Genomic DNA, 21,897 nt, shown 5'->3' on the forward strand with positions numbered 1-21,897 from the left:
CCGGCCGGTACCACTACCCGCCACCACCACTCGCCACCCACCCGCCACCACCATCCACCACCAGCAGCTACCTACCCACCATCACCACCCACCCACCTACCACCACCACCCGCCACCGCCACCCACCTACCGCCACCACCACTCGCCATCCGCCACCCACCTATTACCACCACCTACCACCTACTACTACCACCACCACCACCACCACCACTCACTCGCTACCACCCACCACCCACCACCGTCACCTACCCACCATCACCACGCCTCACCACCACCCACCTGCCACCAACACCAGCCACCGCCACCACTGCCACCACCCACCGGCCGGTACCACTACCCGCCACCCACCCGCCACCACCACTCGCCACCCACCCGCTACCACCATCCACCACCAGCAACTACCCACCCGCCATCACCACCCACCCACCTACCACCACCACCCGCCACCGCCACCCACCTACCGCCACCACCACTCGCCATCCGCCACCCACCACCCGCTACTACCACCACCACCACCACTACCACTCACTCGCTACCACCAACCACCCACCACCGTCACCTACCCACCATCACCACGCCTCACCACCACCCACCTGCCACCAACACCAGCCACCGCCACCACTGCCCACCACCACCCACCACCACCACCCGCCATCTACCCGCCGCCACCGCCACCGTCACCTAACACCACCCGCCATCCGCCCACCACCACCACCCACTCGCTACCACCCACCACCCGCGACCGTCACCCACCCATCCATCCACCCGCTACCACCCACCACCACCCACCGTCACCACTTTCTACCATCGTCTTCCGTCGCTACTTGCCATCACTTGCCATTTCTCACTCTTTTTTATATTTTAAATTTTTTAAAATATTTTGTCAATTATCAAACGCGTTTGTAGTTTATGTTTTTTTTTAAATAAACAAAAAATCAACAAAAACCAGTTTATAAAATTTTTGTAAATATAAACTGAAAACGTAAACGTTACCAAACAGACCCATAATATCTCACATTTTCCATCAATCATAATATCATGGAGCACCACATGACCATACTTCGAGAGTACTCAGTAATCACCTTCCTTTCACTTCCTTTAAAGTCATTAACCTTCCTACTATGTCTTTTTTTCTCTCGGAATCGATTACGTACACCCCTTTCAAATGGAAGGTTTGCTGACGTTGAGTTCATAGTGATAGAAAGATTTGTAAAGGTTGGGATCATAGCGGTGATGGTCACAAAGTTTAGGGGATGAGGATGGTCGCAATGGAAGGTTGAGAGTGGCGATGATAATAATGGCAACAATGACAAAAGACACTGTAAGTTTTTCGATAGAAGAAGAATGGGTGGGAAAAAAAAATGTTTTGAAAATAAGAAATAAGAGCATTATTGAAATAAAGAGATGTATATTAAGAACATTTTTATTTTTGATGTGTGCACTGAGAAAGTGTTAGTGTTCATTAAGTGTGTGCTCTAGGGGGAATTACTCATAAATATATGGAAATTTCTAAAAATGTCTTCATATATTTTTTTTGGGGATAAATTACACTTTGCTCTTATTATGTTTGGTTTTTGTATTTTATTTTATTTTATTACTTTGGCTCTTGATTTTTATTCATTTATTTTTTCCATTTTAGACTTGTATTTTCAATTTTTTTTTCTCAATTTACTACTAAAATTAGTTTTTATTTAAAATTATATAAAAAATGTCAGGTTAGCTGTTATATGACATAAAAAAATATTTATATATTAATATTTAAATTTGTTATAGATATGTAAATTATATATAGTAAAATCATTAATATATAATTTTTCATTTAACTTTATACCTAAGTTAACTTAAAAAAAATAAAAACTTGAAACGGTCAAAGTGAGAAAACAAATCAAATTGTAATTTACTCGTTTTTTTTTTTCTTAAAAAAAAATGAATGTGACCGGCCTGCACGGTAAGGTTCAGCCAGTGAATGTATTACTCATTAAATTGATTCATATATATGGGTGTTTGGAAAGTAGATTTTTATGTAATTTTTTTTTAATTATATGATATTATTGTATAAAATCTTTTTTTGATGTTTGAGGTGATAATTGATTTTTTTTTTTGGTTAGATGTAATGTTTATGAAAAAAAAAGAAATAATTATGAAATTAAATGTAATATTTTGTCTGAATTTATTTATTTTTTTTATTTTACAAAAAATTTGTCTTCTAGTGTAAAAAATAAAATAAAAAAACCAACACGCGAACTACCCAAACACCACAAATTCAGTTGGTTTTGGAAGAAGGAAGGAGAAGAGCAGAAGCGACCAGACAGACTAGCACCAACAATGGCAGAAAACAATCCCAGAATCGGAACAACCACCAATCGGGCGCTGGAAGCGGATCCAGACAGTCCGATCGAACCGGGTCTGGAATTGGCCCAGTTCGGTGCCGGGTGCTTCTGGGGTGTGGAGCTGACCTTCCAGCGTGTGGAGGGTGTGGTGAAGACGGAGGTTGGCTACTCTCAGGGTCATGTACCCGATCCCAATTACAAGCTCGTCTGCACCGGAACCACCAACCACTCTGAGGTGGTTCGGGTCCACTTCGACCCTTCTCTTTGCCCCTACACCAACCTCCTCTCTGTTTTCTGGGTTCGCCATGACCCCACCACTCTCAATCGCCAGGTAAATTAATCTCTCTCTCTCTCTCTATATATATATATATATATACACCCGAATGCTTGATTTACTAATCTATGTTTAGTACTTGATTTCTTCTGGTGAAAGTCATTTGTTGTTGTTGTTGTTGTTGTTGTTTTTTTTTTTTTTTTGGGGTTAAAATATGAATAGAAAAAAATTAATCACTTCGTTTGGGTCTGGTTTTAGAAAATAATTTTTAGAAAATTTTATTTTTTTTATTTTCCGTAAAGTAATTTTTTTTTTAAAATTTTTAGACACACTTAATATAAATATACTTAAAAAATATAATATTTGTGAAAAAAATATTTAAAAAATACACTAAATGCCAAAAGTATGATTAATGGAGAGAAATACTTATTTTATATAATTTGAACTTTTTTGTAATTTTGTAATTTTTTTTAGTGATTTTTTAATTTTTTAAATAAAATGTTAACTAGCTAATTGAGAAATGTTTGATTGGTTAGAATAAAATTACATGAGATTTTAGAAGTGGTTTGAAATGTTCTAAATAAGTGTAGTTTTTTAATTTTTTATAAAAAAATATGTAGAAAAAGTGGATAGAAAAATAGAGAGGAGACGTTGATACATTTTGATAGATGTTGATTAATGTGACTCAAATACGTGTATGTATATAAAAAAAAATAAAAATTAAAAATAAAAATATATTTTTTTAATGCATGTCAAACACCTACTTAGTATTGAGTTTCTTAAGTCTTTATGATGATGTATCTTATTTGACTTTTAGAATGCCCTTGGATTAAGTGGAGTTTAGTAGAATGTATCTTATATGACTTTTGGAATGTCCTTGATGGATTAAGTGGAGTTTGGTAGAATTCTATCATTTCTATGTTTGTTTGGAATCACTAGACATGGACTTCATTCATATGATGTAATCATTATATATTTAGAGGATGTTTTAATCTTATTAACCACTTAATCGGGACTTCCCTCAATCCCCATTTTGTATCTACCCCTCCCATAGGAATAGTCCTTCTATATGCGGGATATTAAGGCTGGAGGAATTATCAATTTGGAGATTTACTGTTGTATTCAAGCGTGGGATTTAGGATTGAGCAGGATATATGATCCAATCCTATGACCTAACCCCTCCAAACAAACACAACTAAACTAGACATCAAATCCAAGACCCCGAGAAGAAAGCATTTCATCCACCCGGCAGTTTTCAGTTGAAATTAGATTAAAAGCACAGGCATTTGTTGGTGTTTTATCATAGAAAGAATTGCTGTGGGGAATTTACATTTGCTACGTAGGTGCTCAAATTAGCACCAAAAACTTTAGCCAATGTGATTTGGGCATTGGACTTAATCTCTAAGCCATTGCCACCATTACTCAAATAACTGAGCTAAGTTTGTTGTCGATCAGCAGGTAGGCTTGAAAATCTCAATTTGGTATGCCTCAAGTAATGGTTTCTTTGGCTTCTTAATACATATTTAGCCTTTTACTTGCAATTGACATCTCTTGTGCTTTGTTCCATGTATTTTGAATTTTACAATATATGTGTAAGTTACAATTAGCTTTTTTATTATTGTAAATTTGTAAGTTACAATATATATATGTTTGACTTTGTTGATGCATATACCAATTGAAAAGATTTACAGATATGAATTTCACATTTTACTTTTTCTTGCCCTTTGGCTTTGGAAGACCTTGGTGCCTCGAGAACATTTCTAATAATTTAAAATTGCATGGAGAATTTAAGTTTACTAGCTTATGTTACTTAAGTGCTCTTCATATGCAAAACCAAAGTTTCATCATGCAATGACATTTCATGTGCTAGGGTGGAGATGTTGGCACACAGTACCGTTCAGGGATATACTATTACAACGAGGAGCAGGCTCGTTTAGCACAAGAATCAATGGAAGCAAAGCAGAAGGAGTTTAAGGATAACAAGATCGTGACTGAAATTCTTCCAGCAAAGACATTTTACAGAGCAGAGGAGTACCACCAGCAATATTTGGAAAAAGGTGGAGGCCGAGGCTGTAAACAGTCGGCTTCAAAGGGCTGCAACGACCCCATCCGATGCTACGGTTGACAAAGTATGTAATTAAACCCATTCAAAACTTGATTCTGCTTATCATTTGGCAATATGGTTTTACTTTGTTCCGAGTCTTAGATCTTGTAGACATTTAAGACATACATCGGTTCTGTATTTCTTGTTTTGTGTCCTTTTTTTTTTTCCAGCTTGTTTCGTATCTTTACGTGTCATGTCTACTAATTATATGGTGACATGAATTGTTTAGTTTACAAACAAGAGCATCGGAGTCTCGGCCTAATGTGTAATGTTAAATGTCTACAATTAAGGAGTTGCCACCTCCAATATGCCGTGCATCTTAATATATGTTTGTTTGAGAAAAAAACTTCGAAGAAATTTGATCATTTCTGCTTTTAAACATTGGAAATGATTCTCCTTTGTTCCTTCCAAAAGCAGGTGGTTTCCCATAATTGAAGTAACTTGAGATATTTGTGATACCAGTAATTGTTGCAAACTAGCATCAACCTATATATATATATATGGTTGTGATAGTTTAGTTGAAATATAAATGTCAACTAGATTTATTTCTTAAAGTAATATAATTTATGGGAAAATTCAATTTAAAAGTAAATGTCAAGTTCTCATTCCTTGGCCATACCTTATTGCTGCAAATTTCTGTCTTTCTTTCTTTTGTTTTTTATTTTATTTTATTTTGGATAAATGTGTCAACCTTTTTCAATTGCTTAAAATGATTGCAAGTGAAAATATTAAGGAGGATTTATGTCATCCTGAGCTCCAAACAGAGCTTTAACAGACATAGCATGTAACTGGCACCAAATTTTGTGATTCAAATTTGATATGTTTATGTGAGGATTATCGCAGCTTCAATCCCTATAAAAATGAAAAAGAATAACTGGACATGAAACTTTAACAGAGAAGAATATTAGCTGAGACAGAGATCAAAGGTAAAGCTAAATGTGATTTAGAGGCTCAGAGCTCGTCCTTGGGGGAGGGTAGAGGTCCTTTAGAGTTGTTTGAGGAGGACTTGATTGGATACGAAGCCTCCATTGCTATACCACACAGGCCTTCTTCATCAGAGATGGCTCGCTGCATTCGAATGTGGCCCTTCTCTCCCCATTCAGTTCCCCATGAATTCTTCACTATCCAGTATTTGGTTCCATCTAGGGTTGTTCCATAGCCCACAATCGCCACCCCATGATCCAGCTCCGTGCCACAGCCTCCGGTAAATACCCCCTGCCAAATATAGCAAGTACTCAACAAAACTTAGGAAATAATATAGTATTGTTTTCTCGGTTTCACAATGACTTTCTAAGAACTGTTTCCAACACTGACATTTTTTGTTAGTATATCCTTTCTGTATTATATAAAGTGTACACTTGAGTTATTGTGTCAAGTGTCATGTTTTGTCCTTTACCCAAAATGTCCTTATCCAGTAACTATCATGTCAATAATTGATGAATGATTTTGTTTTCATTCAACAAACCACGCAAGACTGATAACCAATTTTTCTCAATCATTAAACTATCTAAAAATTTATCTCTAAAATTGCAAACTCATTGCGTTTGCACCTACAACTTGTTAGTCATAAACTTGCTTGCCTCTGAATAGAACTGGAAATCAGAACCCCCGGCGTCTACGGCGACAGATATAGGTTGGTTGGCAGCTGCTTTCATCAGCGCATCCTCATCGTTAGCGGGAACGTTCTCGTGTCCGTCAATTGATACTACCAGGTAGTTTTCCTGCAAAACCGTCCGAATCTTATCCCCATAACATCAGAAAGAAAAACAGCAGATTTTTAGTTTACCTTCGAAACATCACAAGTTCTATCTGCAGTGTTGTAAGGGTAGTTTTCCTCGGTTGTTATTCCTCCCTTTTGCTTGATGAACTCAAAAGCTAAATCCATTAGGCCTCCGTTACAACCTGCATTTTCTTTGTTGTCGCAATCAACCAGTTCCTGCTCGGACAAAGAAACTAGCTTCTTTGTTTTGATTTGGTTTATTCCTTCAACGCCCACAACCGTTGAAAATGCCCAACAACTACCTGTAACCATGGTTGTTAGAATTTTGTAATTCACAGTTTGATACAAATTTCAAATAAAACGATTTGATTTATCATGTTGAATCTTAAATTGAGTGGATCGTACAATTTAATTGATGTTCACTATGATTCATCATTTGGCAACACCATAAGTAAATTTGCTTATTAGTTTATTGGCTTATTTGAATCACATCACCTCTTTACTTTATGCATGTTTTTCGTAATAAAAAAAAAAGTCAGCTTATAAGCCATACCCAAAAGAATACAATTTCTACGATTCACTGAAATTCAGTTATGTTTGCATTACGCATAAAGCGGTGCCGTTTTGCCAAAAAAAATTCAATTGATGATATTGATGTATGTGAGGTTATTGTATATACATAGATTCAATTTAGTTATATTAATACATGGTTACGTTAAATGAACTAAATCTAATGATTCACTATTTTAGAAAAATGATTCACGATTTGGTAGAAGGTCAGCTGGGGAATGAACAATTAGCGTTACCACAATGTCCTTGGTCCTTTACATGGGTGACTGCACCTTTCTTCCTCCAATCGACAGATGGGGGGACCGTATCTACCTTCTCGTACATGAAAGTCCCATTCCCTTTAGGGCTCCCCCAGAGCATCCTGTGGTGCTTAACATTCGAACCGGCATAAGCGCTCTTGAATTCGTGGTTCGTCATGTCTGAAAACTTGTTCGACTTCAACTTGTAAGGTTTATCATTCTTGTTGGCGTTGTGAACATGGTGAGCATTGTACTTGAACACGTTGAATCGGTTGTGCTTCTCATCGAGGTTCCTAGACACCGTGTGATGGCTGTTGGAACAATTTTCTGTGTAAAATAAAATAACTAGAAATAAATTCAAACAAAATAAATAAATAACATACCAGATTTATTTATTGAACCGAATTAAAATTAAGACCAAGTCGAGTGTGTGACACTCTGTCCTTAAGACAGATTCGGCCCGCTACGGTGCTTACGGTTGAATGACGTCTATCTCCCAGGATACAATGATCTTCACAAATTTATAGAAGCACTTCAAATAAATTTGTTCAACGAACCAAACCTGCGATCTATACTCTCTTTGATTGCCCTAAAATAATATGAAGAATAAAGGACGCAAGAGAGCAAAATGAAGGCAAGGAAAATGAATTTTCGGAATCCTCAAAATTGGAATGGGGCTGCCTTTATATAGGCTTTGTTGGCACCTATTCAAATTGAATAGAAAAGGTATGAAGAAGGGACATACCTCTTCCTTTAAAATAAAGAGACACCATGAAAGGTTTGCACACTTTCATTCAAAATAGAGACCCTTCTTTTAAAACAAAAAGACACCATGAAAGGTTACACCCTTTCATTCAAAATGGAGTCTATTTCAATTCACAACTACCTCTTTATAAATTTATAAATTTTCCAACAATCCCCCACATGAATGAAATTGATAGAGAGAAAATGCAACAACATGATGTAATCAGAGAGTACAGAAATTAGAAATATTCTGCAAATGATAGGTAGCTTTTGGCTTTGAACCTTCCCTTGTGAGATACTATCGGATTTACTAGCTAACCAGTGAACATGATGTCTTGAACTGTTCAGCCGTTTGTGTAAACCAAGACAATAGAACTCACACAGTATATTCCCAGACACAGTTTAGTTCTCACTATTGTGTTCATTTTGGCCCTGAACAACCTGGTCTATCATGAGTGTTCTAAAGACTTGTAGCCCTTCACAAATCTTATAGAACCGGCCCAGTTCACACTCACATAGGTGATTCTTATGAAAAGTATCCTGCCATACTCCACTAGGTTTACCTAGATATAAGAATCATTAAAAGTATTACTTAACCTAAATCGCTGCAGACATCACTTATTTCATCATAGAAATGGGTAGGAGTTGGACTCCACAGTGATCCTTCTGAGTCAATCACAACTCGGTTGTCCCTTTGAACCTAGATCTTGGGATCTCCAGTCAACTAGGTTGGGTTGCCGTTGTGGTAACTCTTATTTAATAGACTTAAGTCCCATTCCCCTCGATGAATTTTCAACTAACTCTCTTGCTAACCCTTTGGTTAGTGGATCCGCTATGTTGTCTTTAGACTTAACATATTCTATGGAAATAATTCCATTAGAGAGTAGTTGTCGTACGGTGTTATGTCGACGATGAATGTGTCGTGACTTACCGTTATACATATGACTCTGTGCTCTACCTATAGCTGATTGACTATCGCAATGTATGCATATAGCAGGCACCGGTTTTGGCCATATTGGAATATCTTCAAGGAAGTGGCGAAGCCATTCTGCCTCTTCCCCAGCTTTGTCTAAAGCTATGAATTCAGATTCCATAGTAGACCTAGCAATACAAGTCTGTTTGGAAGATTTCCAAGATACAGCCGCCCCACCAAGAGTAAAGACATACCCACTGGTGGACTTCGAGTCTCTAGTATCCGATATCCAATTTGCATCACAGTATCCTTCAAGTACTGCTGGATATCTAGTATAATTCAGCCCAATGTTACGAGTAAATCGGAGATATCTTAGAACCCTTATAATTGCTTTCCAGTGTTCTACTCCCGGATTACTCGTATATCTACTTAATTTACTTACTGCATAAGCTATATCTAAGCGGGTGCAGTTCATCAAGTACATTAAGCTCCCAATAATTTGGGCATACTCTAATTGAGAAATACTTTCCTGTACATTTTTAGAAAGATGCAAATTAATATCTACAGGAGTTCTAGCAAGATGATCATCATCTTTGCTGAATTTGTCAAGTATTTTCTCAATGTAATGAGATTGTGACAAAGCATATCCTTCTGATGTTTTAGTAATTTTCATACCAAGAATTACATCAGCAATGCCCATGTCTTTCATGTCAAAATGTTTATTCAACATTTTCTTGGTAGTTTTAATCATATCATTATTACTACCTATGATGAGCATATCATCTACATAAAGACATACAATGACATAACCTTTATCTGTGTTTTTAATATAAACACATTTGTCACATTCATTAATTTTAAATCCATTTGACATCATTGCCTTGTCAAATTTCTCATGCCATTGCTTTGGTGCTTGTTTTAAACCATATAACGATTTAACCAATTTACACACTTTCTTTTCTTTCCCTGGAACAGAAAACCCTTCTGGTTGTTCCATGTAAATTTCTTCATTTAACTCACCATTTAAGGAAGCGGTTTTAACATCCATTTGATGAATTTCTAGATTGTATAGAGATGCAATGGCAATTAGCATTCTAATGGATGTTATTCTAGTAACCGATGAGTACGTGTCAAAGTAATCAAGACCTTCTTTTTTGTCTAAATCCTTTGACTACAAGTCTTGCCTTGTATTTGTCAATTGATCCATCCGCTTTCATTTTCCTTTTGAAAATCCACTTATATCCAAGAGGTTTACAACCTGGTGGTAAGTCCACTAGTTCCCAAGTGTGATTTTGCAAGATGGATTCAACTTCACTGCTGACAGCTTCTTTCCATAAAGGAGCTGCAGGACTGGACATAGCCTCTTTAAAAGTTAACGGCTCATTTTCTACCATATATGTTAGAAAATCTGGACCAAAAGATTTTGAGGTTCTAGCACGTTTACTACGCCTAGGTTCCTCTTCTTCATTTTGATCTAACTCTTGTTCTTGATCATGTTCTTGATCATTACTAGTAATAGCATCAAAAGATCTTTTCTTATTACTAGTCTCTTGTCCAATCTTATTCGGAAATACATGTTCAAAGAAAGATGCATTCCGAGATTCAATAATAGTATTTACATGCATTTCGGAATGTTCTGATTTATGAATCAAAAACCGATATGCACTACTATTCTTGGCATAACCAATGAAAATACAATCAATGGTCTTAGGACCTATCTTAGTCTTTTTAGGACTAGGAATAGCCACTTTAGCCAAACACCCCCACACTTTTAAGTATTTGTAAGATGGTACTCTTCTATGCCACAATTCATAAGGTGTTTGATTTATTTTCTTTCGGGCTACTTTATTTAAAATATAATTTGCAGAAAGTATTGCTTCCCCCCACAAGTTCTGAGGTAATCCAGAACTAATTAACATGGCATTCATCATTTCTTTTAAAGGCCTATTTTTCCTTTCAGCAATTCCATTTTGCTGAGATGAGTAAGGAGCGGTGGTTTGATGAATTATTTCATGTTCTTTACAAAACTCACTAAAAGGTGATTCATATTCACCACCTCTATCACTTCTAAGTTTCTTGATTTTCTTACCAAGTTGATTTTCAACTTCATTCTTATATTGAATGAAAGTTTCCAAAGCTTCATCCTTGGTTCGAATTAAATAAATATAACTATATCTAGTATAGTCATCTATAAAAGTGATTACATACTTTTTTCCACCTCTGGTTTGAATTGATTTAAAATCACAAATGTCACTATGAATTAATTCAAGTGGTTCCGTATTTCTTTCAATTGAATGAAAAGGAGTTTTAGATAATTTTGCCTCAACGCAAATTTCACATTTATGATTTGAATCAATGTTAAATTTAGGTAAACATTCCATATTAATTAATCTACGCAAAGATCCATAATTAATATGTCCTAGTCTACCATGCCATAAATTTGAAGACTCAAGCAAGTAAGAAGAAGATGTAGTATTATTAATAACTGAGGGTACAACGGTCATTACATTTAACTTGAAAAGGCCATCAGACATGTAACCTTTTCCTACATACATCCCATTCTTAGTAAGTACAAATTTGTCACTTTCAAAAACTAGCCTAAACCCATTCTTACTCAACAAAGATCCGGAAACAAGATTCTTGCGAATATCCGGTACATGCAACACATTGTTGAGAGTGAGTTCCTTTCCAAATGTCATCTTGAGTATAATCTTTCCTTGTCCTTCAACTTTGGAAGTTGAAGAGTTGCCCATAAAAAGTTGTTCACCATTGTCCACTATAGAATAAGATGTGAACATCTTTTTGTCGGCACAGATATGGCGAGTAGCACCAGTGTCCACCCACCATTCTTTAGGATTTCCGACAATATATGCCTCGGAAACAACTGCAGAAAGATTGATGTCATCGACACCATTGGAAATATCATCCACTTCGGTCATGTGGGCTTGAGCAGGCTTCTTGCTTGTTCTTCTTTTGCTTTTGCCTTTGCTACGGCAATCTTTGGCCTGATGTTCCTCTTTGTCACAGATGTAACATTTGCCATTAAACTTGTACTTTTTATTTTCCCCCCCTTTAGAGCCTTGTGATGAACTTTCTCCAAAAGACTTTCGTTTCTTGGTTTTTGAAGCATGTTCCACCACATTTGCCTTAGACTCCATAGGAAGCTTACCAGCCCGCTTTTCCGAATTGCGGTTGTCCTCCTCAATCCTCAAACGCACAATTAACTCGTCCATAGAAATTTCTTTGCGCTTGTGTTTGAGGTAGTTTTTGAATTCCTTCCAGCCTTTTGGTAATTTTTCAATTACGGCTGCAATTTGAAAGGATTCACTGAGAGACATACCTTCTGCGTGAATGTCATGCAGGATGAGTTGGAAATCTTGAGCTTGGCTGATCACAGTTTTTGAATCAACCATTACAAAATCTAAAAATCTGCCAACCACAAATTTCTTTGAGCCGGTATCTTCCGTTTTGTACTTTTTCTCCAACGATTCCCAAAGTTCCTTTGCTGTCTTAATTGGACTGTAGACGTTGTATAATGTGTTGTCAAGTTCGTTCAAGACATAATTCCGGCAAAGGAAATCGGCATGTTTCCAAGCATCAACCGCAGCAACCACTTGCCGGTCGGTTTCATCCTCTTTCAGGATAGGAGCATCTTCACGGAGAAAACGAGCCAGGTTCAGAGTTGTAAGATAGAACAACATTTTCTGTTGCCATCTTTTAAAGTCAGTTCCTAAGAATATGTTAAGTCTAAAGACAACATAGCGGATCCACTAACCAAGGGTTAGCAAGAGAGTTAGTTGAAAATTCATCGAGGGGAATGGGACTTAAGCCTATTAAATAAGAGTTACCACAACGGCAACCCAACCTAGTTGACTGGAGATCCCAAGATCTAGGTTCAAAGGGACAACCGAGTTGTGATTGACTCAGAAGGATCACTGTGGAGTCCAACTCCTACCCATTTCTATGATGAAATAAGTGATGTCTGCAGCGATTTAGGTTAAGTAATACTTTTAATGATTCTTATATCTAGGTAAACCTAGTTGAGTATGGCAGGATACTTTTCATAAGAATCACCTATGTGAGTGTGAACTGGGCCGGTTCTATAAGATTTGTGAAGGGCTACAAGTCTTTAGAGCACTCATGAAAGACCAGGTTGTTCAGGGCCACAATGAACACAATAGTGAGAACTAAACTGTGTCTGGGAATATACTGTGTGGGTTCTATTGTCTTGGTTTACACAAACGGCTGAACAGTTCAAGACATCGTGTTCACTGGTTAGCTAGTAAATCCGATAGTGTCTCACAAGGGAAGGTTCAAAGCCAAAAGCTACCTATCATTTGCAGAATATTTTCAACTTCTGTACTCTCTGTATTTAGATCATGTTGTTGCATTTTTCTCTCCGTCAACTTCCATTCATGTGGGGGATTGTTGGAAAAAATAGTTTTATATAGGCATATTATTTAGCCCAATTTGGGTGGACCCCAAACGTCTTTTGGGGTGGGTCCAAAGAGGTGAAGACGGAACGTCAAAACCATTTATGAGTGAATGGGAGTTGACGTCGTTTTCGGGTCTTACATTAATTTTTATTAGATAAAATTCATTTGAATTTTTTTAATAAAAATTATTGTGGGAATTCAATTTAATTCTAAATTCAAATTTTGGTTTCCTGAGTGGTTTCCTAAAATTTGTAATTGTAGGAATTTAATTTAATTCTAAATTCAAATTTTAGGTTCCTTAGTGATTTCCTAAAAGTTTGTACATTTTCATTTATTTAATAAACTATTCAAATAGTTTAATATATACATTCAATTAGTTTAATATATATATATATATTCTAATTGTTTACTATATATTTATTTCAATGGTTTATTTAATATAGTCCCAACCTCAAAAGGTTCTTATAGGCCTTAACAGATTCGGGTTTTTGGGCTGTTTGAAAACAGGTAATTAACTGCTACGGTTGCTAGCAGTTAATCTATTCAATTGTTGAGTGCATTGATTAATGTTTGGTGTGCACCTTTTCACTTATAAAGTGGTGCCTGTTCGGATCTATTTTTGGTTGCCTATAAATACAAATTTTTCCAGCAGTTCTAGTATCCGGATATTAGTGATTATTTGTTCCTTTTTGTTTGTCCAGATTTTATCTTACATTTTGATCTTCATTCTAGTTTAGGAAAAATTTAAAGAGAGTATTAGAACACAAGGTTTGGTTCGCCGAACAAATTTATTTGAAGTGTTTCTATAAATTTGTGAAGATCATTGTATCCTGGGAGATAGACGCCATTCAACCGTAAGCACCGTAGCGGGGCGAATCTGTCTTAAGGATAGAGTGTCACACACTCGACTTGGTCTTAAATTATTGATTCGGTTCAACGAAATAAATGCGGTATGTTATTTATTTATTTTGTTTGAGTTATTTCAGTTTATTTTATTTACACAGAAGATTGTTCCATCTGTCTTAAGATTGTTGGAACAATCTTCTGTGTAAAATAAAATAACTAGAAATAAATTCAAACAAAATAAATAAATAACATACCAGATTTATTTATTGAACCGAATTAAAATTAAGACCAAGTCGAGTGTGTGACACTCTGTCCTTAAGACAGATTCGGCCCGCTACGGTGCTTACGGTTGAATGGCGTCTATCTCCCAGGATACAATGATCTTCACAAATTTATAGAAGCACTTCAAATAAATTTGTTCAACGAACCAAACCTGCGATCTATACTCTCTTTGATTGCCCTAAAATAATATGAAGAATAAAGGACGCAAGAGAGCAAAATGAAGGCAAGGAAAATGAATTTTCGGAATCCTCAAAATTGGAATGGGGCTGCCTTTATATAGGCTTTGTTGGCACCTATTCAAATTGAATAGAAAAGGTATGAAGAAGGGACATACCTCTTCCTTTAAAATAAAGAGACACCATGAAAGGTTTGCACACTTTCATTCAAAATAGAGACCCTTCTTTTAAAACAAAAAGACACCATGAAAGGTTACACCCTTTCATTCAAAATGGAGTCTATTTCAATTCACAACTACCTCTTTATAAATTTATAAATTTTCCAACAATGGCTCCTCCACCACTCGTACAAATCCCACAAACTCTCTTCAGTCTCCAATTCCTTTTCATGGAAATCAAAACTCTCACCAAGTTCAAGAACCAAAGCCAAAGAGAGAACAACTAAAAAACACTTGTTCAAGTCCATTGTCACAAGATGGGAAGTAAGGGGGACTATTGAGAGTGCCTTATATAGAAGAGTGAATCTAAAGATAGAGATTGGAAGTTGGAGAAACATACAAGTGATAATAAATGAAAGAAGTTGAATGTTCCTTGTGGGCATCAACAATCAATTGATAATAATGCAAAGAAATACCAAGATAGGGTATGAGAATGATGGAGGTTAGGGGTGGGCACGGGTCGGTTGCGGCCACGGAACCTCCAATCCGCTATCCGTCCGCCAGATTGGCGGATTGGAGAAAATCAATCCGCATCCGTCCGCCAATCCGGCAGATGTGGATTGAGCTGATTGGCGGTTTGGCGGATGGATGCGAATCGGTTTGGCGGTTTAAAATTTTATAAATTTTCAACATAATTCAACTTGTGCACTTTCTCAAAAAAAAAGAAAAAAAAGAAAGAAAGAAAGTATTACAGTCAATGACTTAAAAAAGTATTGCAATCACTGTATGCCTCATCTAAAGAAAGAAAGTTTAAAACTTTAAAATATCATGATCACTGCATGCCTCATCCACATATTATAATCACAGCATGATTCATCCACATAAAGTATTACAATCTGTGGTTCTTAAAATATAATAATAATTCAAACCACCAAAACCATGAAAGAACAGTAGTAGAGATTGTATGTCTCTGTATTGTTACATCTATATATATTTTTGAAAACAAAAACCAACCAGCATATATCATATTTTCTATTTATTATTTTTAGATTTAGATTTAAAAACCAAAAAATATAGATAAATAATACGTTTATTTTTTTCAATTCAAAAAATATATTCAAGTTGAAAACTTTTTTTCAACAGAATATTTAAACTCTTTTTCAATTGAAAACACAAACATAATATTTAAACAAATTGAAAACACAAAATCTTATAAATTACTAGGGGTGCTCGTGGTTTGGCGGTTTGGCGGTTCGGTTACGGCCAAATAAATCTCAAATCCGCATCCGTCCGCCAAATTGGCAGATTGGAGAAAATCAATCCGCAACCGTCCGCTCGTCATCACGCATCCGTCCAAAATGCGGCGGATCGGTTCGGTTCGGTTCGGTCGGTTTTGGCGGATCGGTATATCCGCTGCTCACCCCTAATGGAGGTATATATGTATATGGACATAGACTTGTTTATACAAGCAAGGTTTTTTACGAGCGGATTTGATTTAAACATCATAAACTTTTGGCAAAGAAAACGTGAAAAAAAAGTTATTGAAAGAGTCATCAGTAGTTTTATACATTTGTGTGACCATAGAAAGCTTGTGGAGGATTGTTATGTGTAATATTTGGTGATCTGTTTATTTATCAAAAACAATATTGGATGATCTGTGCATGCTACAAATACATAACTAACCACATAATAGACACAAGGGTCTCTGTTTTTTTTTTTTTTTTTTTGGTCCTTGGACTTTCTTGATACAATAGCGTTGGTGAGAGAAAGAAAGGCCAAGAGAAGCGTGACCCTTAAGTCTATTTTGCAACTTTTTTGCGGTTTGTTTGTGTTCCTAGACTTTCTTGATACATTAACTTTGGAGATGGAATGAAAGGCTTAAAAAAGAGTGGAGATTGAAAGAAAGGCTATAGGAAGGGTGACCTTTTTATCTATTATCTAATTTTTTCTGTGATTTATTTTTGTATCTCTAGTCTTTTTTGATATGTTAACTTTGGTGAGAGAAAGAAAAGCCAAGAACAGAGCAACCCTTTTGTCTATTATGTGACTTTTCTGTATTTAATTGTGTATCTGTAGACTTTCTAGATACGTAAACTTTGGAGATTGAAATAAAAACCTAGGGAATGGTGGCCCTTGTATGTGATTTATTTCTATACCCCTAAGACTTTCTCAATATGTCAACTTCTGTGAGAGAAGCAAAGGCCAAGGCCAGATGTAATGTTTATTCTGTGATTTATTTATGTATTTTTTTAATTATTATTATTTTTTTTTTTTTTGTGATTTATTTTTATATTTTTAAACTTGATACGTTAACTTTGGAGAGAGAAAATTAGGTTAAGGGGGAGAGGGTGATGAACATTGGCTATGTCAGTTAGCAAGTGGGGAGGAAATAAAAGAGATTTAGATCTGTTTTGTTTGTTACTTGAAACCACATGCTTTGAAATGGTTTGAAAAGGAGAAAAAGTAAGTACCTAAATAAGAAATCAAGAATCTAGTTAGGGTTTTGAGTGGATTGTGTGATTAGCCTTTTTTCTTCTTTTTTTAGGACTCTTGGCTATGGGGTATGATGTGTTATTCCTTGCCTATAACTGCATGTTTGCAAGAAAAACAATGATGGAAAGTGTGAATCTAATAAAAAGTGGAGTTAAAAAAAATAAAATAAAATAAAAGTATGTGAAAGTAAAATTTATTTTTTTATAAGATTAAGTCATTTAAAAAATATATTTTAGATTTGCATAAAAAGTAAAATATTTATGAAGAAATCTAAAGGAAGTACACCAAAGACCAAAAAAAAAAAAAAGAAAGAAAATGTGTCTGTTTTTTTTTTTTTTGTCTTTAATGTACTTTTTTTAGATTTATTCATAAATATTTTATTTTTTAGATGTATCTACATGACATCCATTTAAAATTAAAAAAAAAAAGTAACTAAAATATGAAGGGAAAAAATTCACTAAAAAACACAAAAAAATAAAATCTCAAAAATTATATTTGAGTTTAGGGGTTGTTTGGGATTTGTTTATTTAGTGCATTTTTTAACTTTTTATAAAAAGGTATTAAAAAAAGTAGACATATAATATAATTCAAATAAGTGCACTGTATTCTCAAACAACCCCTTAAAAATCAAATAAGGTGATTTTTTGGGGTTTCAAAGATTGAAATCTATAGTTACCATGCTGGTATTTGGAGTGTCTTAAATAAGTATATTTTTTTGCCTTTTTGAACTAAAAAATTGAGAAAAAAAAGATGGATGTTTGGGTTAACTTTTTGTCTTTTTACGAAAAAATGTGTAATAAAAATTATATAAATAAAGTGTATAGTGAAATAAAGTTGACAGAGCTGTACGGCTGCCCTGCTGCCCTAGCATGTCTTACATAGAAAATAATTGCCTCCTTCAAGGCAAAGTGTTTGGACAGTGATGGTCGGTCCGTAGGGACCACCATGGGTCCCATTTTAATAATCTAAACCGTTTAATATATATAACTCGTCGAGTATTATATGTTTGTAAAAAAATCACGTTGATCGGATATCGATAGTTATATGATCGGATCGGGTATCTTTCAATAGTTAACTATTACACCATCCGTTTTGTTTATACAAAACTGATGTGATCATATAGTTAACGATATCCGATCAACGTTATTTTTTATGAGTATATATTACTCGACGAGTTCTACATATTAAACGGTTTGAATTGTTAAAATGGAACCCTTTCCAAGGGCCTAACATTACCATCAAACTTTGTGGCTTTACATATGTAATTTTTTTTTTGCCCCAAAAAGTGTATAATGGCTTGGTCTCTATCACATGTACGGATGTCACATTGCTCAGTCGATTTGTATTATAAAAATAAATAAAATATTTTTTTAATATTTTTTATTTGTGAATAGTAAATTTTTTTTTTTGTTTTTTATGTAACTTTTTGACTTTTTGAATTATTTTGGACTTGCCAAACCAACTCTTAATTTTCTTACAGTTTTGACCACACCCAAGTTTAAGAAAATAACTAATAAGTCCTATTTTACTCTTAAGATTATTATTAAGTTCTATCAATTTTCAACAGAGACAATTAAGTCCTATTTTTCATAAAACATTTCCAATAAGTTCATTCTTCCATAATGGTGTATGCTATTCCAATTTTATCTGTCATTTAATATGAAAAATAATTTCATAAGTATTTTTAATCTAAGCAAAATTGTATTTTTTAATTGTAAAAATTATGATATTTTATTAAAATATTATGAACCACCATGAAAAAAATTACCAATAAGTTTTATTTTGTTTAAAAATTACTATTGACTTATATCAAAATTTAATATTGACAAACACGTTATATTTTCTTTTTTATTTTATAAATTCTTATAAAAAAAAGTTCAATTATTCATAATAGTATATTTTATTTTAATTTTATCTTTCATTAAAATATGAACCAAAAAAGTCATAAATAATTTAAATTTGTTTCAAATTTTATAATAATAAGATTTTTAATTGTTGAATTAAATGAACTTTTATAAATAAAAACATGCATATAAGATTCATCAATTATCTCATGCATTGAAAAATATATAAATTTGTCATAGTATTATTTTTCATAACTCTTTAGAAGTTTAATAGAACTTAACATTTTTAAATTGTTTATACTAAATAAAATTCATAATTGAAAATAATAAAAAATGGCACATTTTATACTTAAGTTGTTTCAATCCAATTGTTACTTATATTTTTTAATATAATATTAATATTAATATTTTATTTCATTAAAATTTTTAATTTTAATTAATTTGAAATTATTTATAAATTATTGTTCATATTAAAAGAGCAACGTAAAATTGAGATAAGATACATCATTATGAAGTAATGAATTTTTTAAAAACATTTTATGATAAATAGGATTTAGTTGTCTATATTCAAATTTAATAAGACTTGACAATAATCTTAATAATAAAATAAGATTTATTGATTATTTTCCAAAAAAGTTTTTGTTTAATCTTTTCTAAACTTCTCACACTTTTCTAGCTCTTTTGTAGTAACCAAGCAACTAGGAAAGCAAGGCACCTATGTGATAATTTTTCGTCCAACTGAATACAATCACACGTACTTGCAACAAGAAAAAAAGTAATTGAGTGGAGTGGATTAGATAGTGAAGATCTTTCTTGCAGGACTTCTCTGGCGTATTGTATTGGGTATTGCTTGCTCATTCTGTGAACTTCAATTACACACACTTATAATACACACACCACACACACACACACACACACACACACACACACACACACACCCTATCTTTGATTTTTGCTTTTTGTTTTTTGTTTTTTTATTGAAAAAACACGAGACTTTTAATATTTTACACATTCCCTATCTTTGATTTTTGCTTTTTGTTTTTTGTTTTTTTATTGAAAAAACACGAGACTTTTAATATTTTACACATTTGACAATAATTTGTAGATTAAAGTATATTGAAATATAAAATAGATCTCAAAATGAATAAAAAGAGCCCCCACATAGGCAGAAGGATATGAGTCTTCATATAGAGAGAAAACAAACCTCCATTCAGTAGGGATGACAATTTGAACCCTGACCTGATGGGGACCCGACCCCCAACCCCGATTAGAACGGGTTTTCTCCAAAAAATATCCCCGACGGGCCAGGAATGATATTAAAAAATGAATCCTCGACAATTTTCTGGCTGGGGACGATAATAGGTGCCCCCGCCCCGTCCCCGTCTCCGTTTTTTTCCAAACTGAAATTACTATTATATCCCTTTCTGTATATATATGTGTGTGTGTGTTTATCTAGGGCTTATTGACTCATTTGAGGAAAATTAGATTCACATCTCTTTTCTCTCTCCTTTACGTTTGGTCGCTGTCGTCGCTCGCTCCTCCCTCACCGCCGATGTCGCTCCTTCCTTACCGGCGTCTTCCTTTTCCTTCACCGGCGACTTCCTTCTCCCGCACTAGCTCTCCATCTCTCTTACAGTTACAGCGGCTCACCTCTTTCTTACCGGCGACTCCCTTCTATCTTCCCGACTCTTCTTTCTCCCAATGGTATATGCTTTTCGCACTCTCTCTCTCTCTCTCACACAGATATATGTATTTTGAGAGAAGATAATAAATTTACTAATTTTTTTTTAAAAAAAATGTATTAGTTGTTTGAACAGTCCATGATCTATGTACATTTGAGCAGTGATATATGTATTGATGCCTATGCAAAAAAATGTACTGATCTATGTATTTTGAGCAGTCTATGAAGCAAAAAAATGTACTGATCTATGTATTGTTGTATTGAGTGGATGTGGTAGTGATTATCAAAATATAGATTTCCCTCTTTGTGTGCATGGGATATGCAAAATTCAAAAAAAAAAAAAAGAAAAAAAAAAGAATGGGGTCGAGGATTTTTCGAGGTTGGGGAAACCCAATCCTCATTAGAGGGTAGGAGAGGGGGGTGATGGGGTTCCCTGTTAAGGAATGGGGGCGGGGATGGGAAATTTTGTACCTTTAGGGATTGGGGATGGGGAGTGTAATCCTCGGCCCCGTCCCGGCCCGTTGCCATTCTTATATGCAGGAAAGAAACCTTTACATGTATAGACGCATTATTACAACAAAAAAATAAAATAAAATAAAACAAATTAAAAATCAAAACAATTACTACCAAGTAAACATTACCAATCGCCTTCACGATTCGTTCATCATCGCAATTGGTGGTTGTGATAGGATTTATATTACAAAATAAAATATTCTAAATCTAAGGTGACTGTTTAGCATATAAAAACATATTTAGTAGCGTTGAATCTCGGTCAAGAATCAAATCTGAGTCAACATCTGAAAGTTTCCTTAATGGTAAGTCGATAATGAAGATGAGAAGAGCAGTAATCACTAGCATGGTGATGAACAAGAAAGAAAATAGGATAAATCGCAAGAAAAGAAACAGAGGGAAAAGGACAGCTAAAATCACCATCCTCTTTCCCTAAGAGAGAGAGAGAGAGCATAGGGTTTCTTAGAGGGAGAAACACTTACTTTTGATTTGAACTATATATATATATATATATATATGGTAAATTACACTGGCCTCCTTTAAAGTTTAAAAAAATACAATAAACACCACAAGTTTG

General features: G+C 34.8%; 2 protein-coding genes across 2 annotated transcripts; one reads left to right on the forward strand and one right to left on the reverse strand.

The window, feature by feature from the left end:
* The first annotated feature begins 2,012 nt into the window (after positions 1-2,012).
* On the forward strand, positions 2,013-5,341 carry LOC114265372 (peptide methionine sulfoxide reductase). Its single transcript, XM_028206168.2, has 2 exons — positions 2,013-2,661; positions 4,475-5,341. Exons 1-2 carry the CDS (start codon positions 2,326-2,328, stop codon positions 4,727-4,729), a joined length of 591 nt encoding a protein of 196 aa, XP_028061969.1. The 5' UTR covers positions 2,013-2,325; the 3' UTR covers positions 4,730-5,341.
* Positions 5,342-5,421: 80 nt separating this feature from the next.
* LOC114265364 (vignain) lies at positions 5,422-15,100 on the reverse strand. The gene is made up of 5 exons (XM_082923671.1): positions 14,998-15,100; positions 7,235-7,564; positions 6,495-6,730; positions 6,289-6,429; positions 5,422-5,923 (listed from the first exon to the last, which is right to left on the reverse strand). The coding sequence occupies exons 1-5, from the start codon at positions 15,098-15,100 to the stop codon at positions 5,660-5,662; spliced, it is 1,074 nt and encodes a 357-aa protein (XP_082779797.1). The 3' UTR covers positions 5,422-5,659.
* Between the last annotated feature and the right edge of the window lie 6,797 nt (positions 15,101-21,897).

This window comes from Camellia sinensis, chromosome 4 (genome assembly GCF_055761805.1).
Source record: "Camellia sinensis isolate YWXY chromosome 4, ASM5576180v1, whole genome shotgun sequence".
In the NCBI taxonomy this organism is placed as follows: domain Eukaryota; kingdom Viridiplantae; phylum Streptophyta; class Magnoliopsida; order Ericales; family Theaceae; genus Camellia; species Camellia sinensis.

What these genes read in the sequence shown, in the direction of transcription:
- LOC114265372 (XM_028206168.2), top strand. Translation starts at nt 2,326, where the DNA reads ATGGCAGAAAACAATCCCAGAATCGGAACAACCACCAATCGGGCGCTG. An exon ending in CCACCACTCTCAATCGCCAG is followed by an intron (nt 2,662 to 4,474) that starts GTAAATTAATCT and finishes TTCATGTGCTAG; the next exon opens with GGTGGAGATGTTGGCACACA.
- LOC114265364 (XM_082923671.1), bottom strand. Translation starts at nt 15,100, where the DNA reads ATGGACTTGAACAAGTGTTTTTTAGTTGTTCTCTCTTTGGCTTTGGTT. An exon ending in GAACTTGTGATGTTTCGAAG is followed by an intron (nt 6,430 to 6,494) that starts GTAAACTAAAAA and finishes ACGGTTTTGCAG; the next exon opens with GAAAACTACCTGGTAGTATC. An exon ending in ATTTCCAGTTCTATTCAGAG is followed by an intron (nt 5,924 to 6,288) that starts GCAAGCAAGTTT and finishes TATATTTGGCAG; the next exon opens with GGGGTATTTACCGGAGGCTG.